The 12,700-nt window shown below is 47.7% G+C and overlaps 1 protein-coding gene across 1 annotated transcript in view; it reads left to right on the top strand.

The window, feature by feature from the left end:
- DNAH6 (dynein axonemal heavy chain 6) overlaps positions 1-12,700 on the top strand; it is a 679,574-nt gene that overhangs the window by 644,257 nt on the left and 22,617 nt on the right. Inside the window, exon 71 of the mRNA XM_063919567.1 lies at positions 12,179-12,308. Coding sequence (XP_063775637.1) covers positions 12,179-12,308 — 130 coding nt within the window. The remainder of the gene's footprint in view (positions 1-12,178; positions 12,309-12,700) is intronic.

Here is a 12,700-nt window from a genome sequence, read left to right as displayed (position 1 = left end):
ACACATGTATAAGGGAAAGAAACCTGAGGTAACCTTTTCCCCCTCACATGAGTTGAACGAATTATGTGAAAAAGCTTGGGAATCTCCAGACAAAAAACTGCAGATTCACAAAAGGATTCTTATGGCGTATCCTTTCCTGCCAACGGACAGGATACGGTGGGAATCCTCCCCTAGGGTGGACAAAGCATTGACACGCTTATCCAAAAAGGTAGCGCTGCCATCCCAAGATACGGCTACCCTCAAGGATCCAGCTGACCGCAAGCAGGAGGTTACCTTGAAGTCCATTTACACACATTCTGGTACCTTACTCAGACCGGCGATTGCTTCGGCCTGGGTTTGTAGCGCTGTAGCAGCATGGACAGATACCTTATCAGCGGAAATTGAGACCCTAGATAAGGATACCATTTTATTGACCCTAGGGCATATAAAAGATGCTATCTTATATATGAGAGATGCTCAAAGAGACATTAGTTTACTGGGTTCTAGAATCAGCGCTATGTCGATTTCTGCTAGACGAGTCCTATGGACCCGGCAATGGACAGGTGATGCCGACTCAAAGAGGCATATGGAGGTTTTACCTTACAAGGGTGAGGAATTGTTTGGGGAAGGTCTCTCGGACCTGGTCTCCACAGCTACAGCTAGTAAATCAAATTTTTTGCCTTATATTCCCTCACAGCCTAAGAAAGCGCCACATTATCAAATGCAGTCCTTTTGATCACAAAGAAACAAGAAAGTACGAGGTGCGTCCTTTCTTGCCAGAGGTAAGGGCAGAGGAAAAAAGCTGCACAACACAGCTAGTTCCCAGGAACAGAAGTCCTCCCCGGCCTCTACAAAATCCACCGCATGACGCTGGGGCTCCGCTAAAGGAGTCCGCCCCAGTGGAGGCACGTCTTCGAGTTTTCAGCCACATCTGGGTTCACTCACAGGTGGATCCCTGGGCAATAGAAATTGTTTCTCAGGCTTACAAGCTGGAATTCGAAGAGGTGCCTCCTCGCCGGTTTTTCAAATCGGCCCTATCAGCTTCTCCCCCGGAAAGGGAGATAGTGTTAAATGCAATTCATAAATTGTATCTTCAACAGGTGGTGGTCAAGGTTCCCCTGCTTCAACAAGGGAGGGGATATTACTCAACCCTGGTTGTAGTCCCGAAACCGGTCGGTTCGGTCAGACCCATTTTAAATTTCAAATCCCTGAACCTATACTTGAAAAGGTTCAAGTTCAAGATGGAATCGCTAAGAGCAGTCATCGCCAGCCTGGAAGGGGGGGATTTTATGTTATCTCTGGACATAAAGGATGCATAACTTCATGTTCCCATTTATCCACCTCATCAGGCGTACCTGAGATTTGCGGTACAGGATTGTCATTACCAATTTCAGACGCCGTTTGGGCTTTCCACGGCCCCCGAGGATTTTCACCAAGGTAATGGCGGAAATGATGGTGCTCCTGCGCAAGCAAGGTATCACAATTATCCCGTACTTGGACGATCTCCTCATAAAAGCGAGATCAAGAGAGCAGTTGCTGAACAGCGTCTCACTTTCATTGAAGGTGTTACAGCAACACGGCTGGATTCTCAATATCCCGAAGTCGCAGTTGGTTCCTACGACTCGTCTGACCTTCTTGGGCATGATTCTGGATACAGACCAGAAAAGGGTTTATCTTCCGATAGAAAAAGCTCAGGAACTCATGACTCTGGTCAGGAACCTATTGAAGCCAAAACAGGTGTCAGTGCATCATTGCACTCGAGTCCTGGGAAAGATGGTGGCATCATACGAAGCCATTCCCTTCGGCAGGTTCCATGCGAGGACTTTCCAATGGGACCTACTGGACAAGTGGTCCGGGTCACATCTACAAATTCATCAGTTGATCACCCTGTCCCCCAGAGCCAGGGTATCTCTCCTGTGGGGGCTGCAGAGTGCTCACCTTCTAGAAGGCCGCAGGTTTGACATTCAGGACTGGATCCTGGTGACCACAGACGCGAGCCTCCGAGGTTGGGGAGCAGTCACACAGGGAAGAAACTTCCAAGGTCTTTGGTCAAGTCAAGAGACTTGTCTTCACATCAACATCCTGGAACTGAGGGCCATATACAATGCCCTACGTCAAGCGGAGACCTTACTTCGCGACCAACCAGTTCTAATCCAGTCAGACAACATCACCGCAGTGGCTCATGTAAACCGCCAAGGCGGCACAAGGAGCAGAGTGGCAATGGCGGAAGCCACCAGGATTCTTCGCTGGGCAGAAAATCATGTAAGCGCACTGTCAGCAGTGTTCATTCCGGGAGTGGACAACTGGGAAGCAGACTTCCTCAGCAGATACGACCTGCATCCAGGAGAGTGGGGACTTCATCAGGAAGTCTTCGCACAGATTGCAAGTCAGTGGGGACTGCCCCAGATAGACATGATGGCGTGCCGCCTCAACAAAAAGCTACAGAGGTATTGCGCCAGATCAAAAGACCCTCAGGCGGTAGCTGTAGACGCCCTAGTGACACCGTGGGTGTTCCAGTCGGTCTATGTGTTTCCTCCTCTTCCTCTCATACCCAAGGTGTTGAGAATAATAAGAAAAAGAGGAGTGAGAACAATTCTCATTGTTCCAGATTGGCCACGAAGGACCTGGTATCCGGACCTGCTGGAAATGCTCACAGAAGATCCGTGGCCTCTTCCTCTACGACAGGACCTGTTGCAACAGGGGCCCTGTCTGTTCCAAGACTTACCGAGGCTGCGTTTGACGGCATGGCGGTTGAACGCAGGATCCTAGCGGAAAAAGGCATTCCGGATGAGGTCATTCCTACGCTGATAAAGGCTAGGAAGGACGTGACAGCTAAACATTATCACCGTATATGGCGAAAATATGTTTCTTGTTGTGAGGCCAGGAATGCTCCTACGGAAGAATTCCATCTGGGCCGTTTCCTTCACTTCCTACAGACTGGAGTGAATTTGGGCCTAAAATTAGGCTCCATTAAGGTTCAGATTTCGGCCTTATCCATTTTCTTTTAAAAAGAATTGGCTTCTTTCCCAGAAGTACAGACTTTTGTGAAGGGAGTGCTGCATATTCAGCCTCCTTTTATACCTCCGGTGGCGCCTTGGGACCTTAATGTGGTGTTGAGTTTCCTTAAGTGGCACTGGTTTGAACCACTTCAAACGGTGGAGTTAAAATATCTCACTTGGAAGGTGGTCATGTTATTAGCCTTGGCTTCGGCTAGGCGAGTGTCGGAATGGGCGGCTTTGTCTCATAAAAGCCCCTATCTGGTTTTCCATATGGATAGAGCGGAATTGCGGACCCGTCCTCAATTCTTGCCTAAGGTGGTGTCATCTTTTCATATGAACCAACCTATTGTGGTGCCTGTGGCTACGTGAGACTTGGAGGATTCCGAGTCCCTTGATGTAGTCAGGGCTTTAAAAATTTACGTGGCCAGAACGGCTAGAGTCAGAAAAACAGAAGCACTGTTTGTCCTATATGCAGCCAACAAGGTTGACGCCCCTGCTTCAAAGCAGACTATTGCTCGCTGGATCTGTAATACGATTCAGCAGGCGCATTCTACGGCTGGATTGCCGTTACCAAAATCGGTCAAGGCCCATTCCACTAGGAAGGTGGGCTCGTCTTGGGCGGCTGCCCGAGGGGTCTCGGCACTACAACTATGCCGAGCTGCTACTTGGTCGGGTTCAAACACCTTTGCAAGTTCTATAAGTTTGATACCCTGGCTGAGGAGGACCTCCTGTTTGCTCAATCGGTGCTGCAGAGTCATCCGCACTCTCCCGCCCGTTTAGGAGCTTTGGTATAATCCCCATGGTCCTTACGGAGTCCCCAGCATCCTCTAGGACGTAAGAGAAAATAAGATTTTAAACCTTCCGGTAAATCTTTTTCTCGTAGTCCGTAGAGGATGCTTGGCGCCCGTCCCAAGTGCGGACTACTTCTGCAAGACTTGTATATAGTTTTGCTTACATAAGGGTTATGTTATAGTTTTCATCGGTCTTGGACTGATGCTATGTTGGTTTCATACTGTTAACTGGTTAGTATATCACAAGTTATACGGTGTGATTGGTGTGGCTGGTATGAATCTTGCCCTTGGATTAACAAAAATCCTTTCCTCGTACTGTCCGTCTCCTCTGGGCACAGTTTCTCTAACTGAGGTCTGGAGGAGGGGCATAGAGGGAGGAGCCAGTGCACACCCATACCTAAAGTCTTTCTTAAAGTGCCCATGTCTCCTGCGGAGCCCGTCTATCCCCATGGTCCTTACGGAGTCCCCAGCATCCTCTACGGACTACGAGAAAAAGATTTACCGGTAGGTTTAAAATCTTATTTTTCATGGGACACAACCGAATTCACTAGCAGGATCCATTGATTAATATCATGGCCCGTAGTCGCCATCCAAGAGCGTGCTATCAACACCTTTAGCACATAAATTAAAGACGTATCGTCTAGAATGTGCATCCAATATCTCCTCATCTAAGACTCCAAGGATACACACAAGGGGGGTAAACATGTCAGAGGGGATTCCCGTAGAGGTTATTATCAAATAACCATCCTTTTTAAGTAATCCCGCTTTCTTTGTCTGGGTGGGCAATGCACAGTGAAACAATCTTAACTGTTAAATCATACTGACTGTACACCAGCTTTTACATTTTCCTCTCCGAGAGAACTGCCAAGTTGGAAAAACAGCTGATCACTGTGGGTGGCGAGGCCAAGCATACCTTGTCATTAACCTTCCCTACCTCTGAAAGAACAAATCATGTGGGATGGTCTGGCAGTTTGGTTTTTAGGAGATGCTTCTTCAAACATTTGGGGATTATGCATTAAAGAATAATAACTGACACATAATACAATTTAGAAAGGGGGGGGGGGGGGGCAATATGTATATGGAGAAATAGTGAAAACTTGTTCCTTTTAATCCAGCCAGAGGAATTCCAATGTCCCTTTAGGAGTTATGCTTATAGTAAAAAGGGTTTTGGACCTGAAACGTGCTTGGAGACCCCTTATTGTGATATCAAAGACCTGAAGCTCTGGCTGACCCTAAGAACGTTGAGGACACTATTTTATATACAGGGAGGCAAGTAACCAGGACTTGCAGCTTTTCTGTTTATTGCTTAATGACCACATTTACCTGGTAGGAAGCTTGGGCATCCCGGGAAAACTTACTTATATCAATGCCTACACTACTTCTATGCGTGTGAGTGCAGTTTTCTTTTTTGTAATAAATATTTTTAAAAAATGGTATCGTATTATGGCCCTCATTCCGAGTTGTTCGCTCGTTCTTTTTCATCGCATCGCAGTGAAAATCCGCTTAGTACGCATGCGCAAAGTTCGCACTGCGACTGCGCCAAGTAACTTTACTATGAAGAAAGTATTTTTACTCACGGCTTTTTCATCGCTCCGGCGATCGTAATGTGATTGACAGGAAATGGGTGTTACTGGGCGGAAACACGGCGTTTCAGGGGCGTGTGGCTGAAAACGCTACCGTTTCCGGAAAAAACGCAGGAGTGGCCGGAGAAACGGTGGGAGTGCCTGGGCGAACGCTGGGTGTGTTTGTGACGTCAACCAGGAACGACAAGCACTGAACTGATCGCACAGGCAGAGTAAGTCTGGAGCTACTCTGAAACTGCTAAGTAGTTAGTAATCGCAATATTGCGAATACATCGGTCGCAATTTTAAGAAGCTAAGATTCACTCCCAGTAGGCGGCGGCTTAGCGTGTGTAACTCTGCTAAATTCGCCTTGCGACCGATCAACTCGGAATGAGGGCCTATATGTACTTCTGTATTTTTCACGTGTTAATCAAACTTTTGAATTGAATGACGGGCATAAGAGATCATTTTACTAACAAAGATCTTTATTCAAGGTGTCCCCTAAAAGGGTCTTATATCACACATAACTCCTACAGTAAAGAACTTTGGGACCTTGGCACTTCTCTGCCTGGATTAAACCTTTTCCGATCTTCATATGCACATGCAATCTACTGTAAATTATACAGAGCCCACATTTTTGGGTCCCCTACTGAGATAATGACATATATATTATATATTATGTGTATATATAGATATATTATATAGATATATAATATAATATACATATATATGTGTCATTATTTCAGTAGGGGAACCAAAAATGTGTGATTTTGAATTTTGGATAAGGGATACTCACTGTATTATGCTTTGTGTTATAGTCTTTTTTATTTAAAAAAATGTTTACATTTCTTTTATTGAAATGTCATTACAAAACAAGAACAATAAGAGCACGGACATTAGTATAACAATAATACAAAAGAACCAGCAGACAGTGAAAAATAATTTTGTAGAAAACACGTACATCGAGTTACAGGTACAATCAAGATCCACAGCGCCAGAATAATGATAATAGTAGCAGTATTAAACTTCTCTCTGCATGACCTGATTAAAAGTGGCAACATATGAGGTGTCAGGACATTAGAAAAGATCTTGTAGTAATAAAATGGGAAGCCGTATCTATATTTCTCTAACGTCCTAGTGGATGCTGGGGACTCCGTAAGGACCATGGGGAATAGCGGCTCCGCAGGAGACTGGGCACAGCTAAGAAAGAATTAGGACTACCTGGTGTGCACTGGCTCCTCCCACTATGACCCTCCTCCAGACTTCAGTTAGAATCCTGTGCCCGGCCGAGCTGGATGCACACTAGGGGCTCTCCTGAGCTCCTAGAAAGAAAGTATATGTTAGGTTTTTTATTTTACAGTGAGATCTGCTGGCAACAGACTCACTGCAGCGAGGGGCTAAGGGGAGAAGAAGCGAACCTACCTAACTGGTGGTAGCTTGGGCTTCTTAGGCTACTGGACACCATTAGCTCCAGAGGGATCGACCGCATGGAACCGGCCATTGGTGTTCGGTCCCGGAGCCGCGCCGCCGGCCCCCTTACAGAGCCAGAAGCAAGAAGAATCCGGAAAATCGGCGGCAGAAGACATCAGTCTTCACCAAGGTAGCGCACAGCACTGCAGCTGTGCGCCATTGCTCCTCATACACACTTCACACTCCGGTCACTGAGTGTGCAGGGCGCTGGGGGGGCGCCCTGAGAAGCAATAAATACACCTTGGCTGGCAAATATATCACAATATATAGCCCCAGAGGCTATATATGTGATAAATACCCCTGCCAGAATCCATAAAAAGGCGGGAGAAAAGTCCGCGAAAAAGGGGCGGAGCTATCTCCCTCTGCACACTGGCGCCATTTTCCCCTCACAGTTCCGCTGGAAGGAAGCTCCCTGACTCTCCCCTGCAGTCTACACTACAGAAAAGGGTAAAAAAGAGAGGGGGGGCACTAAATTTAGGCGCAAAATACATATATAGCAGCTATAGGGGATATAATTTAGTTAATCCCTGTATTATATAGCGCTCTGGTGTGTGCTGGCATACTCTCTCTCTGTCTCCCCAAAGGGCTTTGTGGGGTCCTGTCTTCTGTCAGAGCATTCCCTGTGTGTGTGCGGTGTGTCGGTACGGCTGTGTCGACATGTTTGATGAGGAGACTTATGTGGAGGAGGAGCAGGTGCCTATAAATGTGTTGTCACCCCCTGCGGGGCAGACACCGGAGTGGATGGACTTGTGGAAGGAATTACGCGAAAGTGTCGACTCCTTACATAAAAAATTTGACGACATGCCAAATGTGGGGCAGCCGGCTTCTCAGCCCGTGCCTGCCCAGACGTCTCAAAAGTCATCAGGGGCACTAAAACGCCCGCTACCTCAGGTGACAGACACAGATGTCGACACGGATACTGATACCAGTGTCGACGACGAAGAGACTAATGTAATGTCCAATAGGGCCACTCGTTATATGATTGAGGCAATGAAAAATGTTTTACACATTTCTGAGGTGACCCCAGGTACCACAAAAAAGGGTATTATGTTTGGGGAGAAAAAACTACCAGCAGTTTTTCCCCCTTCTGAAGAATTAAATGACGTGTGTGAACTAGCGTGGGCTTCCCCTGATAAAAAATATGTAATTTCAAAAAAATTACTAATGGCGTACCCTTTCCCGCCAGAGGATAGGTCACGTTGGGAAACACCCCCTAGGGTGGATAAAGCACTTACGCGCTTATCAAAAAAGGTGTCACTGCCGTCCCAAGATACGGCCGCCCTAAAGGAACCTGCTGACAGAAAGCAGGAGGCTCTCCAAAAAGCTATATATACACACACTGGTATTATACTGAGACCAGCTATTGCCTCAGCATGGATGTGCAGTGCGGCAGCTGCATGGTCAGACTCCCTGTCAGAGAACATTGACACCCTAGACAGGGACACTATATTGCTAAACGTAGAGCATATTAAAGACGCTGTCTTTTACATAAGAGATGCACAGAGGGATATTTGCCGGCTGGCATCAAAAATAAGTGCACTGTCCATTTGTGCCAGGAGAGGGTTATGGACCCGGCAGTGGACAGGGGATGCAGATTCCAAAAGGCACATGGAAGTTTTGCCTTATAAGGGTGAGGAGTTGTTCGGGGATGGTCTTTCAGACTTAGTTTCCACAGCAACAGCTGGGAAGTCGGCATTTTTGCCACATGTCCCCTCACAACCAAAGAGAGCACCGTATTATCAGGTGCAGTCCTTTCGCCCCCAAAAGAGCAGACGGGGTAGAGGCGCGTCCTTTCTGCCCAGAGGCAGAGATAGGGGAAAAAAGCTGCAGCATACAGCCACTTCCCAGGAACAAAAGTCCTCCCCCGCTTCTTCTGCTAAGTCCGCCGCATGACGCTGGGGCTCAGCAGGCGGAGCCAGGTACGGTGGGGGGCCGTCTCAAAAACTTCAGCAATCAGTGGGCTCGCTCACAGGTAGATCCCTGGATCCTTCAAGTGGTATCTCAGGGGTACAGGCTGGAATTCGAGACATCCCCCCCCCCCGCCGTTTCCTCAAATCTGCCTTACCAACGACTCCTTCAGAAAGGGAGGCTGTGTTAGAGGCAATTCACAAGCTGTATTCCCAGCAGGTGATAGTCAAGGTGCCCCTACTTCAACAAGGACGGGGTTACTATTCCACAATGTTTGTGGTACCGAAACCGGACGGTTCGGTGAGACCCATTTTAAATTTGAAATCTTTGAACACATATTTGAAAAAATTCAAGTTCAAGATGGAATCGCTCAGGGCGGTTATTGCAAGCCTGGAAGAGGGAGATTACATGGTATCTCTGGACATCAAGGATGCTTACCTGCATGTCCCCATTTACCATCCTCACCAGGAGTACCTCAGATTTGTGGTACAGGATTGTCATTACCAATTCCAGACGTTGCCGTTCGGCCTGTCCACGGCACCGAGGGTATTTACCAAGGTAATGGCCGAAATGATGATACTCCTTCGGAAAAAGGGAGTTTTAATTGTCCCATACTTGGACGATCTCCTGATAAGGGCGAGGTCCAGAGAGCAGTTGTTGGTCGGCGTAGCATTATCTCAGGAGATGCTACACCAGCACGGTTGGATTCTGAATATTCCAAAGTCTCAGCTGGTTCCGGCGACACGTATACTGTTCCTAGGGATGATTCTGGACACGGTCCAGAAAAAAGTGTTTCTCCCAGAGGAGAAAGCCGAGGAGCTGTCGTCTCTAGTGAGAGGCCTCCTGAAACCAAAACAGGTGTCGGTGCATCATTGCACGCGAGTCCTGGGAAAGATGGTAGCTTCCTACGAAGCGATTCCATTCGGCAGGTTCCATGCCAGAACTTTTCAGTGGGACCTGTTGGACCAATGGTCCGGATCGCATCTTCAAATGCATCGGTTGATAACCCTGTCTCCAAGGACCAGGGTGTCTCTGCTGTGGTGGCTGCAGAGTGCTCATCTCAGAGAGGGCCGCAGATTCGGCATACAGGACTGGGTCCTGGTGACCACGGATGCCAGCCTTCGGGGCTGGGGGGCAGTCACTCAGGGAAGAAACTTCCAAGGACTTTGGTCGAGTCAGGAGACTTCCCTACACATAAATGTTCTGGAACTGAGGGCCATTTACAATGCCCTAAGTCAAGCAAAGCTCCTGCTTCAAAACCGGACGGTTCTGATCCAGTCAGACAACATCACGGCAGTCGCCCATGTAAATCGACAGGGCGGCACAAGAAGCAGGGCGGCGATGGCAGAAGCCACAAGGATTCTCCGTTGGGCGGAAAATCACGTGTTAGCACTGTCAGCAGTGTTCATTCCGGGAGTGGACAACTGGGAAGCAGACTTCCTCAGCAGGCACGACCTCCACCCGGGAGAGTGGGGACTTCATCCAGAAGTCTTCCAACTGATTGTAAACCGTTGGGAAAGGCCACAGGTGGACATGATGGCGTCCCGCTTAAACAAAAAGCTGGAAAAATATTGCGCCAGGTCAAGAGACCCTCAGGCGATAGCTGTGGACGCTCTAGTGACACCATGGGTGTACCGGTCGGTTTATGTGTTCCCTCCTCTTCCTCTCATACCCAAGGTACTGAGGATAATAAGGAGAAGAGGCGTAAGAACTATATTCATTGTTCCGGATTGGCCAAGAAGAGCTTGGTACCCGGAACTTCAAGAAATGATCTCAGAGGACCCATGGCCTCTGCCGCTCAGACAGGACCTGCTGCTGCAGGGGCCCTGTCTGTTCCAAGACTTACCGCGGCTGCGTTTGACGGCATGGCGGTTGAACGCCGGATCCTAAAAGAAAAGGGTATTCCGGAGGAAGTCATTCCTACGCTTATTAAAGCTAGGAAAGATGTAACCGTACAACATTATCACCGCATATGGCGAAAATATGTTGCGTGGTATGAGGCCAGGATGGCCCCAACGGAGGAATTCCAGTTAGGTCGATTTCTGCACTTCCTACAGTCAGGGGTGACTATGGGCCTAAAATTGGGTTCCATTAAGGTCCAGATTTCGGCTCTGTCGATTTTCTTCCAAAAAGAACTGGCTTCACTGCCTGAAGTTCAGACATTTGTCAAGGGAGTGCTGCATATTCAGCCTCCTTTTGTGCCCCCAGTGGCACCGTGGGACCTCAACGTGGTGTTGGGTTTCCTAAAGTCACATTGGTTTGAGCCACTCAAAACCGTGGATTTAAAATATCTCACGTGGAAAGTGGTCATGCTTTTGGCCTTGGCTTCGGCAAGGCGGGTGTCAGAATTGGCGGCTTTGTCATGTAAAAGCCCCTATTTGATTTTCCATATGGATAGGGCAGAATTGAGGACTCGTCCCCAATTTCTTCCTAAGGTGGTATCAGCTTTTCACTTGAACCAACCTATCGTGGTGCCTGCGGCTACTAGGGACTTGGAGGACTCCAAGTTACTGGACGTAGTCAGGGCCTTGAAAATTTATGTTTCCAGGACGGCTGGAGTCAGGAAGACTGACTTGCTATTTATCCTGTATGCACCAAACAAGTTGGGTGCTCCTGCTTCAAAGCAGACTATTGCTCGCTGGATTTGTAGCACAATTCAGCTTGCGCATTCTGTGGCTGGCCTGCCACAGCCTAAATCTGTAAAAGCCCATTCCACGAGGAAAGTGGGCTCTTCTTGGGCGGCTGCCCGAGGGATCTCGGCTTTACAACTTTGCCGAGCTGCTACTTGGTCAGGGGCAAACACGTTTGCAAAATTCTACAAATTTGATACCCTGGCTGGGAGGACCTTGAGTTCTCTCATTCGGTGCTGCAGAGTCATCCGCACTCTCCCGCCCGTTTGGGAGCTTTGGTATAATCCCCATGGTCCTTACGGAGTCCCCAGCATCCACTAGGACGTTAGAGAAAATAAGATTTTACTCACCGGTAAATCTATTTCTCGTAGTCCGTAGTGGATGCTGGGCGCCCGTCCCAAGTGCGGACTGTCTGCAATACTTGTATATAGTTATTGTTAACTAAAAGGGTTATTGTTGAGCCATCTGTTGAGAGGCTCTGTTATGTTCATACTGTTAACTGGGTATAATATCACGAGTTATACGGTGTGATTGGTGTGGCTGGTATGAGTCTTACCCGGGATTCAAAATCCTTTCCTTATTGTGTCAGCTCTTCCGGGCACAGTATCCTTACTGAAGTCTGGAGGAGGGTCATAGTGGGAGGAGCCAGTGCACACCAGGTAGTCCTAATTCTTTCTTAGCTGTGCCCAGTCTCCTGCGGAGCCGCTATTCCCCATGGTCCTTACGGAGTCCCCAGCATCCACTACGGACTACGAGAAATAGATTTACCGGTGAGTAAAATCTTATTTTTTAAAATTAGGATATTTTTTATAATTAATGGATTTTATTTCTCAATATAGCGCAAGGAAACAAGCACTTTAATCAATACCATATTGGATGTGCAGCCAAGGTCTACAGCACAGGGAGGAGGAAAAAGCAATGATGAAATCGTGAGCGAATTGGCTGCCTCAATCCTGTCAAAGCTACCAGGTACAGTACTGTTTGAATTATTGTTCTGTAACTTAGTTGCTTGTATGTATACATTTTATTATGCTTGTAGCACAATTCCATTTACTGGCTAATTCAGAGTTGCACACAAGTAGGCCGCAAGTGTGTCCTCATTGGACCTGATCATGATTTGGAAGTAAAGCTAAACAAGCAAGTAACTGTGCACCTGGGCAATACCATATTGCACTGCAGGTGGAGCAGATGTAACTTTTCAGGGGAATTAAGATAATATCTTTAATGATGACATTGCAAAGGTGTTTAAAACAAATGATTGAGGATCTAGGTAGACTAAAGGATGTTCAAGAGCAGAGGTGGCCAACCCGCTACATGGCTCCTGGCCACCGCTGCCTGACACACACACTTCTAGTCTGCAA

Source organism: Pseudophryne corroboree, chromosome 1 (assembly GCF_028390025.1).
Source record: "Pseudophryne corroboree isolate aPseCor3 chromosome 1, aPseCor3.hap2, whole genome shotgun sequence".
Taxonomy (NCBI): Eukaryota; Metazoa; Chordata; class Amphibia; order Anura; family Myobatrachidae; genus Pseudophryne; species Pseudophryne corroboree.
The sequence above is the reverse complement of the archived record's forward strand: the minus strand, read 5'-3'. Positions and strand labels throughout refer to the sequence as shown.